Consider the following 23,129-nt stretch of genomic DNA (forward strand, 5'->3'; position numbering starts at 1 on the left):
GACCACCGCAGGCTGAAGTCACGGAGGTCAATGGAAGTCACGGATTCCCTGATTTCTGCGACCTCCATGACAAAATTGCCTTACGTATTACTAATGAAACAGGTCCTGAACTCAGGTTCCCTCTCTATCAGTGTTTCTCAAATGGTAGGTCCCAACCCAATTAAGGGTCATGTGAAGGGTCTAAAGGGGTCACTTGTGCCCTGGAGGTGCTCACTCCTACCCTCACATTCTCATTTCTCTTGGTCAGCAGGCAGAGGCATGGGGAGCAGGATCTGGACAGCAGCAGTCCTGAAGAAGCGCCACAGGGGCACACATGGTGTAGGGACAGGCTGCTGACTGTCTGCTCACTGGCTCCAGCCGCTTCCTCCACACTGCTGTTGCTGCTTGGATCCCACTCCCAGTTCCCCTCGGCAGCAGGTAGCAACTTGGGGAGCAGGATCTGGACAGCAGCAGCGTGAAGGAAGCGACTGGAGTCAGTGAGCACACAATCACCAGTCTGGTAGTGATCATGGCCCACCTGCACGGAGAGAGGGGCAGGGCTGGGAGAGTGAGAGCAAGGAGGTTGGGGGAACTGAGCGGTGATGTGGGGGACAAAGTGGATTGCAAATGCACTAAGGCTGTGATCTAGCAATTACCGTAAAGGACTGAAAGCCAAGAAAGTTACAACTCTTGGAAAAGTTCACTGTTGTATTGATGAAGTTCCTCCTGAATAAGGTGATTGTTGTAGACATCAGGAATCAAGAGGCAGGACCTATTGATTTCAGCCCCACTGTAATCTCTGCAATGTGTGTGTGCAGCATAGTCAATATGAATCACCAATTAACAAAACCCAACATTGGCAAAAAGTCAATTTGAAAAAACTCCCTCCAGCCAGCATATAAAAACTCTGATTCAAAACACCATCTTCAAGCAAAGGCATGAGTAAATCTGCCCAGAAAGTCAATAAAGCTGAGTTTTCCCAGATCAGATAGGAAGCAAGTTCTAGAGCTGAGGGCTTATTTCCAAGGAGAAATTGACCAGAATAGCTATTGCAGAGTAAGATATATATATAATGTTTGTGGGTTCTGGGAGAAGGAAGGTTCTGTCACCCTGGAGGCACAGAAGAGGCCTCCATGTCAATGCTAAGTGTGTGTGGGATATCTATTTCCACCCTGTGACTGGCAGCTCTGTGGACCGTTTTTATCATCTGCATTGTTAATGTGGGGGGCAGAGTTAGTTGTTTTTTCTCTTTGTCCATGTGGTCAGGATTCAGCATCTCCATCTGGCTCTGGATCATTTTGAGCAGCACAGCCCCACTCTGCATCAGAGCTGGCTCATAGGTGGCGAACCTAGTAATCAGAGTCCAGAATCATGAGACAGGAGGCAAATGTCAGTTGCATGAGGATACTGGGAAGTCAGAAACAGAAGATAAGCTGGAGATCAGAACCACAAGGTGGGAACCAGTGTCAGGCTGGGTCAGGATACGAGGGGTCAGAGGCAGGAGACAAACTGGAGATCGGGAACCACAAGTCAGATGCTAGGAAATCAAGCCAGATCAAGATGCCACAAAATCAAGCTGGGGTAGCAGCAGGATGGAGAACAGATATTCCGGCAGTTTCCTATTCTTGCTGCTGGCTTAAGTAGGGCCAGCAGGCCAATCAGCTGCTCTGGACTCTGACAATCAGACCTTGGGGGGCATGAACCTCTCACTCACTTTGTGGGTCCCAGGTAAGCTATTGTTAGCATTTTGCCAGGTGGAAGATTAGAGCATGGCTTCTCCCAGGAGCCTTACAGGCTCTGGTTTGAGACCCATTAGTTGTGATGATCTGCTTGTATCAGGCAGATACAAATTTAGCACCAGGTGATACTGTGGAATGCAGACGTAACAGCATTGCATCAGAACCATGAAATCATGATGCTGTGTTGCCTGGTGAGGCCTTTTTGCTCCTCTCTCCCTTCAATCCTCTATTTTTTTAAAATCTTGGTAGAGTCCAAGACCAAACTAAAAATGAATAGCAATAATAATACATTTGATTGTGAGCTGCCTGGAGCAGGGACTATCTTTCTTCAGTGTTTGGGAAAGTGCCCACCTACCATGTAGAATCATAGAGTCATTGGACTGGAAGGGACCTCCAGAGGTCTTGTAGTCCAGTCCCCTGCCCTCACGGAAGGACTAAGTCTTATCTAGACCATCCCTGACAGGGTGTTTGTCTAACCTGTTCTTAAAAATCCCCAAGGATGGAGATTCCACAACCTCCCTAGGCAGTTTATCCCGGTGCTTAACCCCCCTGACAGTTAGGAAGTTTTTCCTAATGTCCAACCTAAACCGCCCCTTGCTGCCATTTAAATTTACATAAAAAGAAGTATGGGCTGGATGGATGCACTACAAGGTGGGTAGAAAGTTGGCTAGATTGTCGGGCTCAACGGGTAGTGATCAATGGCTCCATATCTAGTTGGCAGCTGGTATCTAGCGGAGTGCCCCAAGGCTCGATCCTGGGGCCGGTTTTGTTCAATATCTTCATTAATGATCTGGAGGATGGTGTGGATTGCACCCTCAGCAAGTTTACGGATGACACTAAACTGGGAGGAGTGGTAGATACGCTGGAGGGTAGGGATAGGATACAGAGGGACCTAGACAAATTGGAGGATTGGGGCAAAAGAAATCTGATGAGGTTCAACAAGGACAAGTGCAGAGTCCTGCACTTAGGACGGAAGAATCCAATGCACCGCTACAGACTAGGGACCGAATGGCTCGGCAGCAGTTCTGCAGAGAAGGACCTAGGGGTGACAGTGGACGAGAAGCTGGATATGAGTCAACAGTGTGCCCTTGTTGCCAAGAAGGCCAATGGGGTGTATTTTGGGGTGTATAAGTAGGGGCATTGCCAGCAGATCGAGGGACGTGATCGTTCTCCTTTATTCGACATTGGTGAGGCCTCATCTGGAGTACTGTGTCCAGTTTTGGGCCCCACACTACAAGAAGGATGTGGAGAAATTGGAGCGAGTCCACCGAAGGGCAACAAAAATGATTAGGGGACTGGAACACATGACTTATGAGGAGAGGCTGAGGGAACTGGGATTGTTTAGTCTACGGAAGAGAAGAATGAGGGGGGATTTGATAGCTGCTTTTAACTACCTGAAAGGTGGATCCAAAGAGGATGGCTCTAGACTGTTCTCAGTGGTAGCAGATGACAGGACAAGGAGTAATGGTCTCAAGTTGCAGTGGGGGATGTTTAGGTTGGATATTAGGAAAAACATTGCACGAGGAGGGTGGTGAAAAACTGGAAAGCGTTACCTAGGGAGGTGGTGGAATCCCCTTCCTTAGAAGTTTTTAAGGTCAGGCTTGACAAAGCCCTGGCTGGGATGATTTAGTTGGGATTGGTCCTGCACTGGGCAGGGGGTTGGACTAGATGGCCTCCAGAGGTCCCTTCCAACTCTTATGCTTATGCTCAAATAAATTGGTTAGTCTCTAAGGTGCCACAAGTCCTCCTTTTCTTTTTGCGAATACAGACTAACACGGCTGCTACTCTGAAACCTTCCAACTCTGTTATTCTATGATTCTAAAACAATACATAATAATAACAATTGGGTGACGCTGGGAATACTGAGGCTATTGAATCGGGCACGTCAGACTGGCTCCAAGCCCCTCCCACTAACCTCTTCCAAGGCTAGAACATTTTATGCCAAGTTCGCCCAGATCAACTCCGTTTCATCGACCAGCTACCTGAGCCTAGGCGGCAGGAAGCAGAACGCTGTGGAAACTACAACTCCCAGCGTGCCCAGGGCCCGCCCCACACGTTGCGGAGACTCTCGCTAGCCATATCCCGCCTCCTCTCGGCTCTTATTGGAATGTTCAGTCCCAGTCGCTCCACTCCCTCGATTCCGATTGGTCGACCTGCAGCCAGCCAGGGGGCGCGACCCTGTGTATGGGGGTGGTCTCAAGATGGCGGGAGAGGCGCCTGGGAGATACAGGAGCACCATGAGCAAGAGCAAGGACCCCTCGGGCCTGCTCATCTCTGTGATCAGGTACGGGGGCTCGCAGGCCCCCCCCCCGCCGCCGCAGGGGATGGGGGCGGCACGTCCCTTCCAGGCCCCTCGCAGTAGGGCTCGCTGGGCCACGCTTCCCCTCAGGCCCCCGGGGGAGCTGCCGTTGGGGTGGCCCCCGAGGCCCGGCCCCCGCCGTTGCAGCAGGGACCTTCTCCAGCAGCGGGGTGCCCACGGCCACGAGAGGCGCCGCTTGTCAGAGCTGAGGGCGCCTGTGGTGCCGTGACTCCAGTGACCCCCCCCCCGGATTTCAGGGACCCCTGCACAGCAGCTGCAGGAGGCCCCCATTTCTCGGGGGTGGGTGTGTGGGGGGAGACGGCTTAGCCTCAGGGGGGATCACAGGCTGTAGCTGCAGGGGACCCCAGGCTCTCAGAAGCCGCTCACACCACTGGGCGCCAGCGTGCCCTGCAGCTGGAGGGTACCCCCTTAGTTATGAGAGGCGCTTGTCTGACACAGCGGCCCTTGTGGGCATGGGGGGGGTGGCGTGTGTTGCCCACATAATCACAACAGCCCTGTTAAGTCCCAACGGCTCTGGCAGAAACAGAGCTAGAGACCGGGCAAACCCAGCAGGGCATCCCCCCTGAGTTTTTAGGAAGCCCATCATTGGGAGTAAGGGCATCCACATGCTCTGTGGAGGCTGTAATGTGTAATAGGTCCTACCCCCTTTCCCTGTCCATTTCCTTGGCTGACTTGATTGAAAAAAGAGGACCTAAGGATCTTGTGACCACAGCAGACTCTTTCTCACAGGCCCCCTGTGCCCTATTCTGGGCAACAGGACTTAGTCAGGACCATTCTCGTGATGTCCTGGAAGGACTGGGAACCTCTATATCATTGTTTGCTGGAGCACCCTGCATGCATAGCGGCCTTTGAGCTGATTAGACGAAGGCTGGTCAGAAAGCACCGGGAAGTGTACATGCAGTCTCATATCCTGTTATAAACACAGTAATTGAAAAGTTGCTGCCTTCCAGGGATTGTATTGTATTGCCTTGCAGGGGATGAAAAGGAGAAACTGCAAGCATGTCAAATCATATTGTGACTCTGCTGTTTTTTGGCTGCACTCACTCCTACAACCCCTCCTCTCTATGTCAGAGGATGATCCAGCTACTGTGCCTGGAGCTGTCTGATCCCCCTCACTCCACTCCACTAGTTTCCCTCTATCTCTTTAAAAAATACTTTTAAAATCACATCCTTTTTATGCTGCTTATAACCAGTGAGTTGGCAGCCACTTTCCCTCACTGGTGTTTACTAATGCCAACCTCTCACATACTGATGCTTACTAATATTATTTGCTGTCCCCACACACACACATCATATTGTAACTACTGTGTATTATGGGATGGTTGCATTAAAAATGCATTATAAAATTCAGTGGCTTTGTATCATCTACCTGGAATAAACTATAAAAATAATTTGCATTTACACAACATTTCTTATTTAAGGATCTTGTGCCCTATTACAAATGGTAATGACTGGAAAACAATCTGGTTTTCTTTAGTGTCCTGCAGGCGTAGGTCAGTGATTGGACACTAGATGCAGAGGACTCTGAGTTACTACAGAAATTTTTTCCCAGATGTCTGGTCGGTGGATCTTGCCCAGATGCTCAGGGTCTAACTGATCACCCTATTTGGGATCGGGGAGGAATTTTCCTCTGGATCAGATTGACAGAGATCCTGGGAAGTTTTCATCTTCCTCTGCAGTATGGATAGGTCACTTGCTAGTTTGAACTAGATTAAATGGTGTATTCTCTGTAACTTCAAGTCTTTAATTTAAGATTTGAGGATTTTAGTAAGTCAGTGAGAGGCTATGGGTAAGTCTGTCACGAATGTCATCAATTCTGTGATTTTATGAGAGCTCTGCGACTGCCTCAAAATTCCAATAATTCAGTCCCAGGTGATAGGACTTGGGCTTCAGCTCTGGGTGGCGGGGCTCAGGCTTCGGTTAAAGTCAGAGCCTTGCCACCCGTAACTTAGGTTCACGGGGCCCCTTGGGGTGTGGGGTCCTGGGCAATTGCCCTGCTTGCTGTGTACATTTTGATTTTATTTTTTATTGCTCGCATACTGGCCATGAAATAAAAATACACATCCCAAAATCTTAGCCTTATGGGCAGGAGTAGGTGGGTGAGGTTGTGTGGTCTGCAATGTGCAGGTCAAGACTAGATGATCATGATGTTCTTTCTGGCCTAAAACTCTATGGGTATGTCTACACTGCAGTTAGACGCCTGTGGTTGGCCTGTTTCAGCTGACTCGGGCTAAGGAGCTTTTTAATTGTAGTATAGATGTTCAGTTTTGAGCTGTAGCCTGACCTCTGGGATCTTTCCATCTTGCAGGGTCCTAGAGCTTGTGCTCCAGTCCTAGCCTGAATATTTACACTGCAATTAAACAGCCTCTTAGCCTGATCCCTGTGAGCCTGAGTCAGTTGGCACAGGCCACGAATGGGTTTTTAATTGCAGTGTAACCATACAAAAAGTGTGTATGAGACCACACAGAATTCCAGAAAGATAGCAACCCTTAGTGGACAGTTGTTTAGATCACATCTAAGGCATGTTGTGTAATCTTTCAAGCATCCCAGATGTGTAACACTAGTTTTTAGAGTGTGTGATGGTAACAAAATAAGAGGCACAAATAATAATACATATAGTGAGATGAAATGAGGTAGATTTCTTCAACACACCTGAAGTTTTCTGTGTCCTTGATTTAAATTTACCACCCAAAAATACATTAAATTATTGAAAGCCAAAGAAATTAATAACCTAAGTGCATTTTGTTGCAGTAGATGACCAAGTTGTAGAGTCCCGTTATAAGATAACTGCAAGAATTCATTTGAGGGAAGATGAAATGTCTAAGCAAAACTAACTCTGTGTGTGTGTATGACATGTTTATAGTGGGAAAACCAAAAGGGGCCCTAACATAAAATTCATATTCTGAAGTAATTATTTACCATAGTTTATTAATGACAGCTTCAAAAATTTTAATAATGTAAATGTGACCACCTTTTACTGCTTAAGTTGTTTTTAGTGTCACTGAGTGTGGCTAGTGAAATTGGATGAATCATGTTTATTTTCTGTTCCTGTTAAGTTTCACTTTATGGTTCTCAAACCCAATGCTCTTGGGTTGAGATTCCAGCATAGCAGGGAAGATTTAAATCTTAAAATTTCCACAGTTTTTAAAAACTGAAAACCATGTCTGTTTATTTTAGATGTTGTCACATCTCCTATCCCCCTTTTTAACCATACTTTAAATTTGGAATCCTTTAGGTTTATAGTGAAATATCCAATATTGTTATATGTTTATGTTTTACCTGTCTAGGAACTTTCATTATGGTAACAGTGCCTCTATAAAAAGAAAAGGAGGACTTGTGGCACCTTAGAGACTAACCAGTTTATTTGAGCATAAGCTTTCGTGAGCTACAGCTCACTTGCATCCGATGAAGTGAGCTGTAGCTCACGAAAGCTTAGCTCAAATAAATTGGTTAGTCGCTAAGGTGCCACAAGTACTCCTTTTCTTTTTGCGAATACAGACTGACACTGTTGCTACTCTGAAAAGTGCCTCTGTAGATAGTTTAGACCCAAACTTTCAATTTAACATTTAGATAAAATACTGCGTGAAAATATTAAAACGTTCTAGTGAGTCATGACATTTAAGAAATAAAAAATCAATGGAAGCTGTTCTTGTTTTGAATCTAAACATTCCCTGCAGTGTTTGCAATCCAGACATCATAATGAACTAGTTCATGGGAATCTGAACGTAAAACTGATTAGCAGTGAAAGGAAAACTGATCCATTAATAACTTCATTTTCTAGTTGAGTGCAAAATGTAAATGGCATAAATGGTGGAAAGGAAGTTATATTATTAAAATTCATTCTCTATGATCTTTTATTAGTAATTAAGATAAAGATGAATGTGCTGGACATCTAATGACATTTCCATGCCGGTTGTTTGGCATATCTAGAAAAATACAAGTAATTTTTATATATGATTGTTGTTATATTTGAAGTAAAACTGAAGGAACCGCATTTGAGCTCAGATGAGAGCCAACTAAGATGATGTCAAGGAATGTTTGCTACATGGGAAAGATACATGGCTGTTAGGGAAAGCCATATAATTTTGAGCTTGCAGTAAGATATTGCCAACTATAATAAGCAAAACTCTTAGTTATTTTTGGTGTAACTCCATTCATGTCCAGTCTTCTATTTGCTTATCTCGTAAGGCTGTTGTAAAGCTTAAAGGGACATCATCAACTTGAAATTTAGTTTGTTTAAAATAAAAAACTTAAAATAATTTAATCTCTACTAAGCTTGCGTCCAAGTTCTCCTGCCAGTTTTTCTGATTTTATAGTCATGGTTTCCTGTTTGTTTAAATGTGAAAGACCCACACAAAAAGCAGGGATAATTTGATGAATTTCTTTGAAACAGTGAACTGGATCAGGATCTAGATAAATGAGAAATCTTCTTAAAAGAACGTTTCCAGAAAACCAGTCTATTTCCAATGCAATGGGCTATGTATCAGAAAAAGTGAAACTGACTATACATAAAATGCTGTCAAACACAAAGAACTGTAAATGAACAGGGAAATAGAGAACATTTGAGAACCCAGTCTTTCATTTACAGTACTCTTAGGTGTTATTTGTAACAATAGTAGGTATGCTTTCAGAAAAAAATATATCTTTTTCAAGATGACAGTGTCCATTAAATTTTTGTTTGCAAAATGCTTTGAGATTTGGATACCCTTACTCTTGTTGAGTAGCCCATTACTTATTGAGTATGATTGATATTGAATATTGTGCCATCTAATGTGATATTAGTGCCAGGAGCCTAGGAATTGGAACTTTTGGATTTTATTTCTAATTTGATGATTTCTTACTCAATGTGAATAAGAGTATCAGAGCCAGATTCTCAGCTAGTGTAAATTGTCAGACTTCTATTGACTTGAGTTGATCTATGACAATTTACAGAAGTTGAGAGGATAATTTAGTGTAGTAGCATCTGCTTCATCAGGATATCTTGGGGGACTGCCTGTCATTGGCCCTCTGAGTTTTCTAAAGGTGGTCTTGTAAGGGTCGTAAGATCCACTTAGACTGTGCCAGGGTCAAAAGCTCTGTCCCTGCAGGGTTTAGAAACTCTAGAATGACCTCAGTCTCTGGGTCACTTAGAAACACCACAGTATCTTGGGATGCAGATAATCAGGAAATTGAGGGATAGTCCATAGAAAGGGCTAGCTTGCGTCTCAATAAAGTAGTACTGTGTTACTGTCCCCAGTTAGTGGCAATCCTTCCCATTGCATTGGGAATAGACTGGTTTTCTGGACACTTTCTTTTTAAGAAGATTTTTCATTTATCTAGGTCCTGATCCAGATCATTGTACAGTACCACGTTTGCTCACAATAACATACAAAGTAGGCAGAGTGGAGGAGATTATCTAATGCAGGGCTTGAAAACTTTGCTGTACACCTACGAGGAGCAGGGAGATAAAGTGGGATTGTACTAAAGCACTGTTTCTGTGACCTGCTGTGAAGCACCCATTTTTTATGTTGGCCTTGTCTGCTAGGTAGCTATTAAATTCAGGAGGAAGAGTCATTGAGTGGTTAGAGCAGCCGACTGCTACTTAGGCTCATATTGTGAGAGCTGAGCAAGGTTCTATTATTAGTGACTTGCTGTGTGGTCTTGGGTGGGTTCCATCACCTCTCTGTGCCTCCATTTTCCTATATGAAAAACCGGGATATTGCATCACAGACCACACAGTACACCCATAACATGTGGTATAAATAACTAGACAGAGAGTTGTACTTAATAAATATTTGTCAAGTACACGGATGATAGGTGCTAGAGACAGGTGCACTATTGCATCTGGATGTTCCCCCTCTCCGCTGCTGCTGCTCGCTTCCCCTCTGGCTGCTTACAGGGGGATCTCCATTCTGTCTTTCCCCCTTGCCCTCGTGGGTGCTGGAAGCAGCACCATTAGCAGTCTTTCTTATTCTCATCCCATTTCCCTCCTGCCTTGTCAGAACAGCAGAATAAAACTGAAATGATGGCAGGGCAGGGACTGTGTTTTTAATATTGGGCCTTGCATTGTGATGTTTAGAGTAGGGCACTGGGAGTCAGGTCTCTTAGGGCAGGTCCACGCGACAGGGTTAAGTCGACCTAAGTTAAACAACTCCAGCTACGTGAATAACTTAGCTGGAGTCAACGTACCTTAGGTTGACTTATTGCGGTATCTACACCGCTCTGGGTTGACGGTAGAAACTCTCCTGTCAACTTACCTTATGCGTCTCATTCCGGTGGAGTACCGGAGTTGACGGGAGAGAGATCGGCGGTTGATTTAGCGGGTCTTCACTAGACCTGCTAAATCGACCCCTGGTGGATCGATCGCTGCAGCGTCCATCCACGGTAGGTATAGGCAAGCCCTGAGATTCTGTTCTCGGCACCACTATTGATTTTCTGTGTATTCTGAAGCAAAATGCTTATCCTCTCTGTGCGTGGTTTACCCATTGGTAAATTGTGCATAATAATCATAGAAATGTAGGACTGTAAGGGACCTCAACAGGTCATCTAGTCCAGTCCCCTGCACTGAGGAAGGACCAAGTATTATCTAGACCATCCCTGACAGGTGTTTGTCTAATCTGTTCTTAAAAACCTCCTGTAATGGAGGTAATTTGTTCCAGTGTTTAACTACCCTTACACTTAGGTAGTTTTTCCTAACATCCAACCTAAATCTCCCTTGCTGCAATTTAAGCCCAGTACTTCTTGTCCTGTCCTCAGTGTTAAGGAGAATAATTTATCACACTCCTCTTTGTAACAACCTTTTTTGTACTTGAAGACTGTTGTCATGTCCCCACTCAGTCTTCTCCAGACTAAACAAACCCATTTTTTTGTTCAGTCTTTCCTCTTAGGTCATGTTTTCTAGACCAGTGGCTCTCAACCTTTCCAGACGACTATACCCCTTTTAGGAATCTGATTTGTCTTGTATACCCCCAAGTTTCACCTTACTTAAAATCTACTTGCTTACAAAATCAGACATAAAAATACAAAAGTGTCACAGTACACTATTACTGAAAATTGCTTACTTTCTCATTTTTACCATATAGTTATAAAATAAATCAATTGGAATATAAATATTGTACTTTTCAGTGTATAGTATATAGATCAGTATAAACAAGTAATTGTTTGTATGAAATTTTAGTTTGTACTGGCTTTGCTAGTGCTTTTTATGTAGCTTACTGTAAAACTAGGCAAATAGCTAGGTGAGCTGATGTGTCCTCTGGAAGAACTCTGTGTACCCCTACGGGTATGCATACCGCTGGTTGAGAACCACTGTTTTAGATTTTTAATCATTTTGTTGCTCTCCTCTGGACTTTCTCCAATTTGTGCACATCTTTCCCATACTGTGGCACCCAGAACTGGGCACAGTACTCCAACTGAGGCCTTATTAGTGCTGAGTAGAGTGGAAGAATTACTATTTGTGTCTTGCTTATCACACTTTTGCTAACACATCCCAGATTGATGGTCATATATTTTGCAACAGTATTACATTGTTGACTCATATTTGGTTTGTGATCCGCTATAATCCCCAGATCCTTTTCTGCAGTACTCCTTCCATGTTGCCTGTTACTTATTACCGTATTTTCTTCTAGGTGCTTACGAATTGATTATTTGCTCCATTATCTTTCTGGGTACTGAAGTTAAGCTGACTGGTCTATAATTCCATGGGTTTTCCTTATTCCCCTTTTTATAGAAAGGTACTATATTTGCCCTTTTCCCATTCTCTGGTATCCTGTCCTCCATGAGTTCTCAAAGATAATTGCTAATGGCTCAGAGATCTCTTCAGCCACCTCCTTAAGTATTCTAGGATGTATTTCATCAGGCCCTGCCGACTTGAAGAGATCAAACTTGTCTAAGTAATTCTTAACTTGTTGTTTTCCTATTTTAGCCTCAGATCCTACCCCATTTAGTCTGGTAGTTGTCCAATCATTGTTAATTTGTTATGGTGAAAACTGAAACAAAAAAGGCATTTACTACTTTGGCCATTGCTGTGTTTTCTGTTGTTGTCTTTCCCTTCTCATTGAGTAATGGGCCTACCCTGTCCTTGGTTTTCCTTTTGTTTCTTACATATTTATAAAGGATAACAAGAAAGCATTTTATATCCCTAGCTAGTTTAATCTTGTTTTGTGCCTTGACCTTTCTAATTTTATTGCTACATGCTTGTGGTGTTTTTTATATTTATCCTTTGTAATTTAACTTAGTTTCCACTTTTTGTACGACTCTTTTTTTGAGTTTCAGGTAATTGAAGATCTGGCTGAGCCAGAGTATCCTCTTACCATACTTTCTGTCTTTCCTACACATTGGTAAAGTTTGCTCTTGAGCCCTTAATGCCTTTCTAAAAACCCACCAACTCTCTAGAACTCTTTTTTCCCCTTAGACTTGCTTCCCATGGGATCTTACCTTCCAATTCTCTGACTTTGCTAACATCCATCTTCTTTAAGTCCATTGTCTTTATTCTGCTGTTTTCCCCCATACCATTCCTTAGAATCATGAACTCTCATTTCATGATCACTTTCATCGAAGCTACCTTCCACTTTCAGATTCTCAACTAGATTCTTCCTATTTTACACTGCTTTTGTATCTTTTAAACATGTTGTGAAGTGCTTTGAGATCTTCCAATGAAAGATACTGTGAAAGTGCAAAATATTATTGTTGGAGGCCAAGACCCAACTGTTGCAGAGGTCTAATGTTAGTCCCATCTGCCTTCATACTGTTTCTTTAAAATGTAATGAATTGGATTGAGAAAATTCTGATCAACTGATGCAAGACAATTTGGGGAATATTTTCTTATCTTGCAGAGGACAAACACGTGTATTTATATTGATTTTTCCTAACCTTTTGTTTTGTCTGTAGTTCATTGAGGCAGCTTTTGTACTATGAAACAAGCAAGCTGGCATTTAGCAAATGCTATTTTTTGAGAGATCTTGTCAGATTTTTAGTGGGTGAATGTCTGCCTTTTATTTATTGTAAGACGTTTTTCTTTCCAATTAAAGGCTGCTATTTTTAAGAAGTGGCCTTTAATAGCTGGTTTAATTGGAAAAACAATCTTTGGTTGTGACTTGATAAGACTTTGTTGTAGTCTAGGTGCAAAGCTTTCACAGAGGCATACGTACGTAGAAACACGCATCTGGATGTAAAGGAGAACTGAGGGCGCAAGTGGAGATATAGCATGTTACCAACTTTGTTTCTAAAATGTGTGCTTCTATAGATGTAAATCTGAAAGCATAGTATTCTCACACATGTAATTCCTTTTCTCTCTCTATATATAAAATAAATACTCATTGGTCTGTTCTTTTATTCTTTTCAAAGTGAACTTTGCTGAATTCATTCTTACTAATGACCTGGCATTTGATCTTCTCTTTCTGTTTAAGAGCATAGAGCTGATTTCCCAATTCATGATTTATAGCAAGGAAGTCCAATATATAGCTGTTGCACTCAGAGTAGCATGCTGGAACTCCCATATTCACCACTGTCAGCTCAACACCTGGAGGAACATCTGGAAGACAAAGACTTTGAACTGGGGAAGGGTGGTCCCAGGCTGGAAGGTAATCCCAGCCTGTGTATTGAGGAACTGTAACCTGTTTGTACCATCTCTTAGGGTGAGACACTGCTTGATTCAAATCCTGCTTAGTTTGTAGACTTAAACTGCAAATTTATTTTTGTTTCTTAAGTAACCAACTCTGATCTCTGTGCCTGCTACTTAGAATCACTTAAAATCTGTCTTTCTGTAGTTAATAAATCTTTTATATATTTTTCCTAAAACAGTGGATTTTGGTTGAAGTGCTTGGGAAATCTTAGCTCAGGTTAACAAGGGCTTTTGCATGTCCACTACCATTTTGTCAGAGTGGCGAACTACTTAATGAACTTGCACTGCCCAAGGGACCCTTGAGCAGTATAAGACAATATAGTCCTGGGGTCCAAGGCTGGGGAGCTGGAGGGAATTGGCTGGAGTCTTTCTGTAGTGGGTTCATGAGTGGCTGGGAAATCATTTGTGTAACACAGTTGGATGTGTCCCTGCCTGTGGAAGTGCAGTACTTGTCAGAGGTTTTCACCTTGACATCACCATCACAGTGTGAGAGGCAACCCAGGTTGGCGTGGGACAGAGAACTCAATGGTCCCACAGTCCAGGTTGCACCCTAGGGACCCCATCACAATAGCTATTGTCCTCATTTCTTGTATCACAGTTAGGATATAACTGTCACAAGAAGTATAGCCCAATAATTCTGATCTGTATACGCTGCAACATTTTGTAAATCTATTTCTATCACAAGCAGTGTTCTAAAACATTTTTAAAAAGACCCTTTCTCCAAGTGTTAAGACCAGCAGCCTGAAAGTTCACAGGATAAAAATATTTATCTCTGTATATAATCTGTGAACTGAATTGTAAATAATAATTTAGACTTTCTGTATTGCCCTCCCTGCTGAAGGGATGCCAAAGCAATTTTATAGACTGTATACATAGATTGACCCTATACGAATCTGAACTAAAATGCGGCACTTACTCCTCATGAAGCAATCACACTACACAGAAGCTTAGGACAGTGAGTGTGAAATGGTACCTTGTCCAGCTGAACCTCCAAGGAATTTTGTTTGTAATACTTTGGCAGAATGCAGTATTCAGATTTGGGCATCTGGCCACAATACTGGGATTAACAGCCTTACTCTTGCAAAACAATCAAGCAAAAAACACAGTGGATTTTTTTCATGACATGGTCCTGGTCATGGTCAGGAGGGCAATTTTTCATGGTCAGGAGGGCAATGGTTTTGCATCTTCAGAAAAGACTATCTCCCAGCAGCACTGTGCCCCCTCTGCAGTGCTGAAGCTTTGGTTCAATCCTGGCACAAAAAGAAGCAAGCTAACTACTGAATCACCAGCACTACTTCCTGCAGCACATAGTTAGACCTTGGAGAGCTCCCACCCAAATACTGACTTTGACCAACCCTGGTTAGCTGTGTGATCTGATGGAAATGAAGCAGTAGGTGGTATAACAAGCTTATAAATGCTGCTTCTGTTTTCATCTTTCAGATGTCTGATCTGAGTAGGATTGTACAGCTTTATTTTAATGGCTGTGAAAAATACTGGTGAAAAGATTCTGTCACTGATGGAAAATGCGGTTGCTTAATGAGCTTAACTTTTTCTTGTGTTTGAATCCATATGAGGTCTATTTGTGCTTGTTTTGGGATCCCTGGTTTGTTTAAAATTAGTAACCAGCTCCCTCTGAAGAGACTGAGATTGTTCTGTTCTATATAGGTTCTTATGCTAGCTTCATCACCAGAGTATCTGTGTGCCTTTCAGTCATGTATTAAGCAGTGTGACTAACATCTGTCATATGTAGTTCATTCTCGCTCTTATCCTCTCCCCATGGGTGTGCAGTGCAGTGTTTTTGGTAGGGTTTTGTTTTTGTTTAAATGTACACCCTGCTTGAGACATCTCACGATGTTGAATTCTTGCTGCTAATGTAAGCTCCGTTAACTGGCATCAAGTCTGTCTGCTTCACAATGTAGTATACAGATATCTTCTGCTTTTTGCTAAATCAACCAGCCATTGGTCAAGCTGACCTCTGCTGTCACGAATACTGGAGACACAAAGCTTTGGAGATGCTCATTTAAGGGTCTGGAGACTATTTGGCTCTTAAGCACTCAACTGAAGCCAAATTGCACAGATCTGCTAAGCTGATTTGGCTCTCAGTGATCAAAGGTTCACCGTCGTTTCCTGTTGGAAATGTTTAAACCTGTGTACAAGAAACAACCGAGATTAATAGAATCCAAAGAGATCGGAGAGAAACAGCGCTTTGATTAGAGTCACTTTCTCTGTTTCTCTTTTATAGTCAGTGAGTTAGTTCCCCTGATTCTTCAAGGTTCTAAGCACCCTCAGTTCCCATTGATAGGGGTGTTGGTGCTCATGGTATTATGCAATGGTTCTCAAACTTATTTGACTGGGCCCTCCTTCTTTGTGTCTGTAGCCGTTCTCAGGCCCCTTCCCCCACAAGTACATATACTGCCACCCAGCTCTGAAGGCAGAGTGGAGAGCAGCGGTTGCTGGCCGGGCGTCCAGCTCTGAAGGCAGAACAGTGACAGCAGCAGTGCAGAAGTAAGGGAGGCAATGTGAAAAGTGATGACATATCACTTTTCACAGCAGACTTATTGCACCGTTGCCACCCTTACGGCTGCTGCCACCGTGGGGCTGACAGTGGGAGCCCCGCCTCCTCCAGGTGAGGGATTGGGTGGGGAGGGGAAGGAGAGCCTGAGCCCAGGCTGCCTCTTGGTGAAGGATTATGGGTGGGAGGAGGAAGGAGAGCCTGGGTGGAGGGGCTCTGGCTGTCATCTTTGTCCCTGCTTCTTGGGTGCGCATGACCCTTCTGCATGAGCCCCAGCCATCTGGGGCTGACAGCCAGCACTCTTAAAAAAAACCACACAGCTCTCACCTCCCTTGACACATTCCTGTGCCTACCTTGGGAGGCCCGCCCCATAGTTTGAGAACCACTGGTATAATGGAAGGATATTCTGCTGGGAGAAGATCTTTTATAGTTCCATAGTCAATTTACTGTTTCCTGATATTGATACCCCCTGCTCCTCACGCCTATTAACTTGTACAGTGCTGATTTTAGTTACCTTCCTGCCAGCATCTCATTGTCTCCCAAAGGTGTATGTTTTATCTCTTAAACATTTTAACTTGTAATTTTCTCTTGCTTTTCATCTTAAACATTCATGTCACTGAATCCACAATTTAATGGGAGCAATCAGTTAACCTGTGGAAATAATGAGAAAACATTTAGCTTGTTGCTGCTCTGTTAAACATCTTTTGGATTTTTTTGTTCCTTTTGTATCCTAGGTTATCTGTTCTTTCTTTAAAGAAGAAGTTTAATGTAATTGTTTCAATGGGATTCTGTGGTAATTTCAGAACATATATTATCAGTTTGTGTTTTGAGGTTAAGTACTGCTGGAAGCTGTAGATCAGTCCATCTGGGATTTATCTTTAAGGCAAAAATTTTCAATTATAAAATTCAAATAAGTCCTTTAGTTTCATGAAGCTTCGGAAATGTATGCTACAGTGTAGATAGCAGGCAGAAAATATAACACTGTTGATCCCAGGGTGCCTCACAAAATTGTGCCCTGTTGAAATTCAGTTGCCTGTAGGGTGTAGCCTACTGGCACACAAAACACTGCACCGGAGTGGTGGGGAGGGAATTGCTAGCTAGATGTACCAGGCAAACTTCTTTCCTTATTGGATCTTTAATGTCCACACAAAGAGGCCTGATTTTGTTTTTAAGGCTTTATCTGAAAGACCCCTCGAGACCACATTCTGATGTCTGTTCTCACAATGAGTTGGACTTTACTGTGAGAGTAGTCCCCTCCAGTGGTATTACTTGTGGAGTATGGTGCTACTCAACATGGATAAACGATCCGCAGTTAACTTGCATGGTCTTTGCTTTGCTCTGTCTGGGCCTGATCCTGGGAATTGCATACCATTGTGGGTTCTAGACACAAGAATCTAATCCTGGGAGGTATTATGTTGTCCCTTCCAGGGTATTTACTTACAGTTAATATCGTTATTAAAGGACATCGTCATTAATTTATGGCTTTTATGACGATTGTCCACTTATCCCTGAAGCACCTCTTTGCTGTCTCCCTTGGTGTCCCTCATGCATGGGAATAAATCCCAGTCAAAATCTGTAAAGCCAGTGCCTTATTTTCTTCAGGATCCTCCTTAAAACTTTGCTCCTTTGGTAATGCAAACAGCAGTCTGCAACCTTACAAGGTTGAGCATGTGGCCTGTTGTGATTACTGCCCTAAGTGGCTAAGAATTGTGCACATCCTGTTGTTTGGTTACTCTGTCTCCCCTGTTCTCCACCTAACCCCCTTGTCTATCTGTTATATCTCATCCATCCATTCTTGTAAGATCTTTGTGGAAGGAACTGTCATTTTCTATAGGTTTGTACAGTGCCTAGCACAGTGAGGCCCCCTGCTTGGTTGGCTTTTAGAGGGCTTCTGCCATATAAATGTTTAATAGTGATGATAATGGTTTAAATTGAAATGATAACTCCTGTGACTGGTCTGTGACTTTAGACATCAAAAAGAGATGCATAGTTAGAGGTAAAATAATAATACTAATAATTAATAATAGGGTTTCTTTTCAGTCTGCTTTTATTATATACTGAAGTCTCGTTGGAGCTTTGCAGACATTTCCTGCACAGAGGAGACAGAGTGTTCCAAGTATCCACAGTGCACCAGTTCAGAGATTTTGTTGCTGGTAGCAACCGCTTCCTTCATTTCACTCCAGATGTTTTTTGTTGGCCTCAAATCAGGTGCCCATGTTGTCCAGTGCAACACATTGATTTTGTTTATCTTCTAGAGGACTGTATACATTCTAATATGCACTTTGGGTGGTTGTTCTGGTGCAAAATAAAACTATCTTGTAAGTTTCCTTCCAGATAGGTTATTTTGATGCTTCACTGTTCATTTTATTGTTCTCAGTTTGCTGAAATTGTACACGACACTTTATGAAACATAAAAAAGAAAAGGTCTCCATCCTAAATAATATTGACACTTAGCACTGAGTGCTTTTTATCTGTACATTTTGAAGGTGGGCAGTAAGCATTATTATCCCAACTTTACAGCTAGGATAACTTGGGCACTTACATGTTTAAGGCCTAAACTAACTTTGATGGAAGTGGATGGTATCTACCTGTATCCTTTTAAAGCCCTGGCTTGCCCAAGGCTAGAGTGTAGTTATATAAGTCCAGCTACACTGCAGCTTCTATGGTGTTTTAACTTGGACAGTCACATTGTAGCTGGGTCTCTTGACTGTTTTATAGCCATGTCTTGGAGAAAGCTAAGCCAAACCATTTTGAGTACTGAAGTAGAATGAGGACTTGACTCTACAATGTAGTGTCAAAATTAGGAATTGGGAGACTTAGCAAGGTATACAGTAGTACAGCAAAGAGCAATATGGAAACGGATGGCAGAGAAGCCTAAAGAACAATGTGGAGTGGAGTACTGTTGCGATCAGAGCTCTGTTTTCTTCATGCTCCTTAGTGATCCAATGCTCCGTTCCCTTTATTTCCAGCTAATTCAGGGGGTAATATACCCCGAATCATTTAATAGATCTTTGTCTCCTTGATCAGCTGAAAACCATATGCATGTTTTACTTTTTCTATTTTTATTTTCCTATGTATGTTTGCAAACTTTTGAGGATTACTAAATTCAGGTGTCTAATTACATAATTTCTTTACAGTTTTAATTACTGCTAAGTAATGTTCCTGTTCTTTAATTCCAGGAGTTTACAGCAATATGGGGGACTGCTTAGTATACAAAATTAGTCAATTAGAGTGGCAATTTTTCACTTCCATAAACTGCCAACACAGAAAAGTTGCTCAGAAAAGCATCCGAGGAAGTGAGCTGTAGCTCACGAAAGCTTATGCTCAAATAAATTGGTTAGTCTCTAAGGTGCCACAAGTCCTCCTTTTCTTTTTGCGAATACAGACTAACACGGCTGCTACTCTGAAACCTGTAGTAATACTGTTTTACTTCCTCAATATTTACAGCGTCATCCATCTGGGAAACTCAAAGCCACTTACAAATATTGAATGAATTAAGCCTCCCAAGTGTTTAGGAATATATTCTCTCTCTCTCTTTTACAAATGTATAAACTGAGATACAGATAAGTAACTTGCCCAAGGTAGCACGGGCGGTTTTAGTTGGAGCTGTAACTTCCAGCTTTCTAACTGTGCACTTAAATTCTCAATCTTAAATGTTACATTAACATTCTTTTCTTCCATTGAATATCCTATATCTACTCTTGTAGCCACAGAGAGAGGAGCCCAAGTTGCACTAGGATCAATAGGGCTCCACCAAGTGTGGAGGAGGATTTAAGGAGCCCATTAAGGGAGTCCGCCTCCTCTGTGAACTACAGGGACGTTCTGCATGTTCCAGCCCAATGGGATTTATGCAGTGTGCCATGGAGATGGAGTTGATGGATCCACCTGAAACATGCTTTGGGACGGGGAGAGGATTCACTCTCCTTTTGTGTCAAACTCACTTACCCAGGCTTTGTGTGGGGTGCGGGTGAAGATCTAGCCCTAATGAATACTGAGCAAAAACACTTAGTATATCTTTTTCATGCAATTTTTTGGCATATCGATGTGCCCATGAAAAAGGAATGGGAGGAAGCTTTTGGAAGTTCTCAGATACTGCAGGATGGGTGTCTTGGAAATTATGTGTGTATAATATATTCAGTTTTATGGATGCAGTCTCTCTCTTTCCCTCCATCCTCTTGATTCTTCGTTTTAAGGCTCAGCAGCCCCTATAGCCAGCAGGTGCTTTTGTGGCACAGCAGCATTATGAAAGCCAGCAATGTGGATGTTGTAAACTTTCTGAGCAGTTTGTGTGAGCACAAAGTGGGGATGATTCTTAGGAACCTTAAATCTTGCTTTAGTCTTTCTGAGTAATACCTATTGTGGTCTGTAGTGTCCCTTTTTTTCACTAACATTTTGGTAGCTCTGGTGATAACGCCTACCCGAAGACAGGTTTCAGAGTAACAGCCGTGTTAGTCTGTATTCGCAAAAAGAAAAGGAGTACTTGTGGCACCTTAGAGACTAACCAATTTATTTGAGCATAAGCTTTCGTGAGCTACAGCTCACTTCATCGGATGCATACTGTGGAAACTGCAGAAGACATTATATACACAGAGACCATGAAACAATACCTCCTCCCAGCCCACACTCCTGCTGGTAATAGCTTATCTAAAGTGATCACTCTCCTTACAATGTGTATGATAATCAAGTTGGGCCATTTCCAGCACAAATCCAGGTTTTCTCACCCTCCGTGCCTCCCCCCCCCAACTCACTCTGCTGCTGGTAATAGCCCATACAAAGTGACCACTCTCTTTACAATGTGTATGATAATCAAGGTGGGCCATTTCCAGCACAAATCCAGGAAATGGCCCAACTTGATTATCGTATACATTGTAAGGAGAAAAGGAGTACTTGTGGCACCTTAGAGACTAACCAATTTATTTGAGCATGCATCCGATGAAGTGAGCTGTAGCTCACAAAAGCTTATGCTCAAATAAATTGGTTAGCCTCTAAGGTGCCACAAGTACTCCTTTTCTTTTTGCGAATACAGACTAACACGGCTGTTACTCTGAAAATTGTAAGGAGAGTGATCACTTTAGATAAGCTATTACCAGCAGGAGAGTGGGGTGGAAGGAGGTGTTGTTTCATGGTCTCTGTGTATATAATGTCTTCTGCAGTTTCCACAGTATGCATCCGATGAAGTGAGCTGTAGCTCACAAAAGCTTATGCTCAAATAAATTGGTTAGTCTCTAAGGTGCCACAAGTCCTCCTTTTCTTTTTACCGGAAGACAGGATCTCAGTTGAAGATGAGAGTAGCAATTTGCCAGGGCCAGTGTATTTCCAAGTACTTTTTCTAGCTGATCATCTCTTAATATCTTTTTCTACTGCAGTAGTTATCTATTATGCTGCTGCATCACGTGACAAATGAGTCTGTTTTCTCTTGCTGTTGAATAATAGGAGAAGCATTCAGTGTCATTTCTATCATGGCTGTGAATAGGTATTTATTGGCTTCTGAAGGAATTATGGGTTGTGTGGTGTCCTTGTTTTTAACATCTGCTAACAGTATGTTTTGGTCCTTCACAGCACAAATAGAAAGAGATGGTCCCAGCCCTGAAGAATTTACAACCTGGTTTTAGATACAGAGCTACATGCAGCAGATGCAAATGTTAAGGAAGGGTTGGGGCAGGGCAGGACAAAGGTTTCATCTTGCAGTTACTCAGTATAGTCATGTGCCTTCTTCCATTGCAGGTAATGATTATTCAATAACAGAGGCAAATGGAAAAAGCTATAACTTTGCAGTTGGACAATAATGTGAACATAATTAGTGCAGTCTGATCGCACAGTTTACTCTTTAGCTGTCACTAAGGTAAATCCATTAATAAATTATATTAAATGAAAGAGAGAACCTCCCCATAGCTCTTATCTGGTGTGTTCCATTTTCAAAGCACTGTATGGAGGAGGGATAGCTCCATGGTTTGAGCATTGGCCTGCTAAACCCAGGGTTGTGAGTTCAATCCTTGAGGGGGCCGTTTAGGGATCTGGGGCAAAAATTGGGGATTGGCCCTGCTTTGCAGGGGATTGGACTAGATGACCTCCTGAGGTCCCTTCCAACCCTGATATTCTATGATTCTAAATATCAACCATCATAGTACCATAGAAATATAGGGCTGGCAGGAACTTTGAGAGGTCATCAAGTACAGGCCCCTGCGCTGTGGCAGGACCAAGTAAACCTAGACCATCCCTGACATCTTTGTCCAAACTTGTATTTAAAAACCTCCAATGATGGGGATTCCACAACCCTACTTGGAAGCTTATTCCAGAGCTTGATTACCCTTATAGTTAGAAAGTTTTTCCTAATGTCTAATATAAATCTCCCTTGCTGCAGATTAAGCCCATTTCTTCTTGTCCTACTTTCAGTAGATATGGACGATAGTTGATCACAGTCCTCTTTATAAAGAGCCCTTAATGTGTTTGAAGACTGTTATCAGGTCCCCCCTTAGTTGTCTTTTCTCAAGACTAAACTTCCCCAGTTTTTTTAAGCTTTCCTGATAAGTCAGGTTTTCTAAACCCTTCATCATTTTTGTTGCTGTCCTGTGGACTCTATCCAGTTTGTCCATCTTTCCCAAAGTGTGGCACCCAGAACTGGACATAGCACTACAGCTGAGGCCACCAGTGCTGAGTAGAGTGGGACAATTCCCTCCTCTGTCCTATGTAAGACACTCCTGTTAGTATACCGCAGCGTGATATTATCCTTTTCCCAGTTGCATCACATTGTTGACTTGTATTCAAATTGTGATCCACTGTAACCCCCGATCCTTTTCTGCAGTACTGCTATCTAGCCACTTATTTCCCATTTTGTAATTGTGCATTTGATTTTTCCTTCCAAAGTGAAGTACTTTGCACTTGTCTTTTTTGAATTGCATCTTGTTGAATTCTGACCAATTCTCCAGTTTGTCAAGGTTGTTTTGAATACTAAACCTGTCCTTTAAAATGCTTGCAACC

General features: G+C 42.8%; 1 protein-coding gene across 2 annotated transcripts in view; it reads left to right on the top strand.

Annotated features, from left to right (window-relative positions):
- The first annotated feature begins 3,879 nt into the window (after window positions 1-3,879).
- The window catches only part of EXOC4 (exocyst complex component 4), a 576,720-nt gene continuing 557,470 nt past the window's right edge, over window positions 3,880-23,129 (top strand). For both annotated transcript variants that reach the window (XM_074952890.1, XM_074952899.1), the window contains exon 1: window positions 3,880-4,002. In XM_074952890.1, the coding sequence (XP_074808991.1) occupies window positions 3,920-4,002 (83 nt within the window). In that variant the 5' untranslated portion in view covers window positions 3,880-3,919. The remainder of the gene's footprint in view (window positions 4,003-23,129) is intronic.

The sequence above is a fragment of the Natator depressus genome, chromosome 1 (assembly GCF_965152275.1).
Source record: "Natator depressus isolate rNatDep1 chromosome 1, rNatDep2.hap1, whole genome shotgun sequence".
NCBI lineage: Eukaryota > Metazoa > Chordata > Testudines > Cheloniidae > Natator > Natator depressus.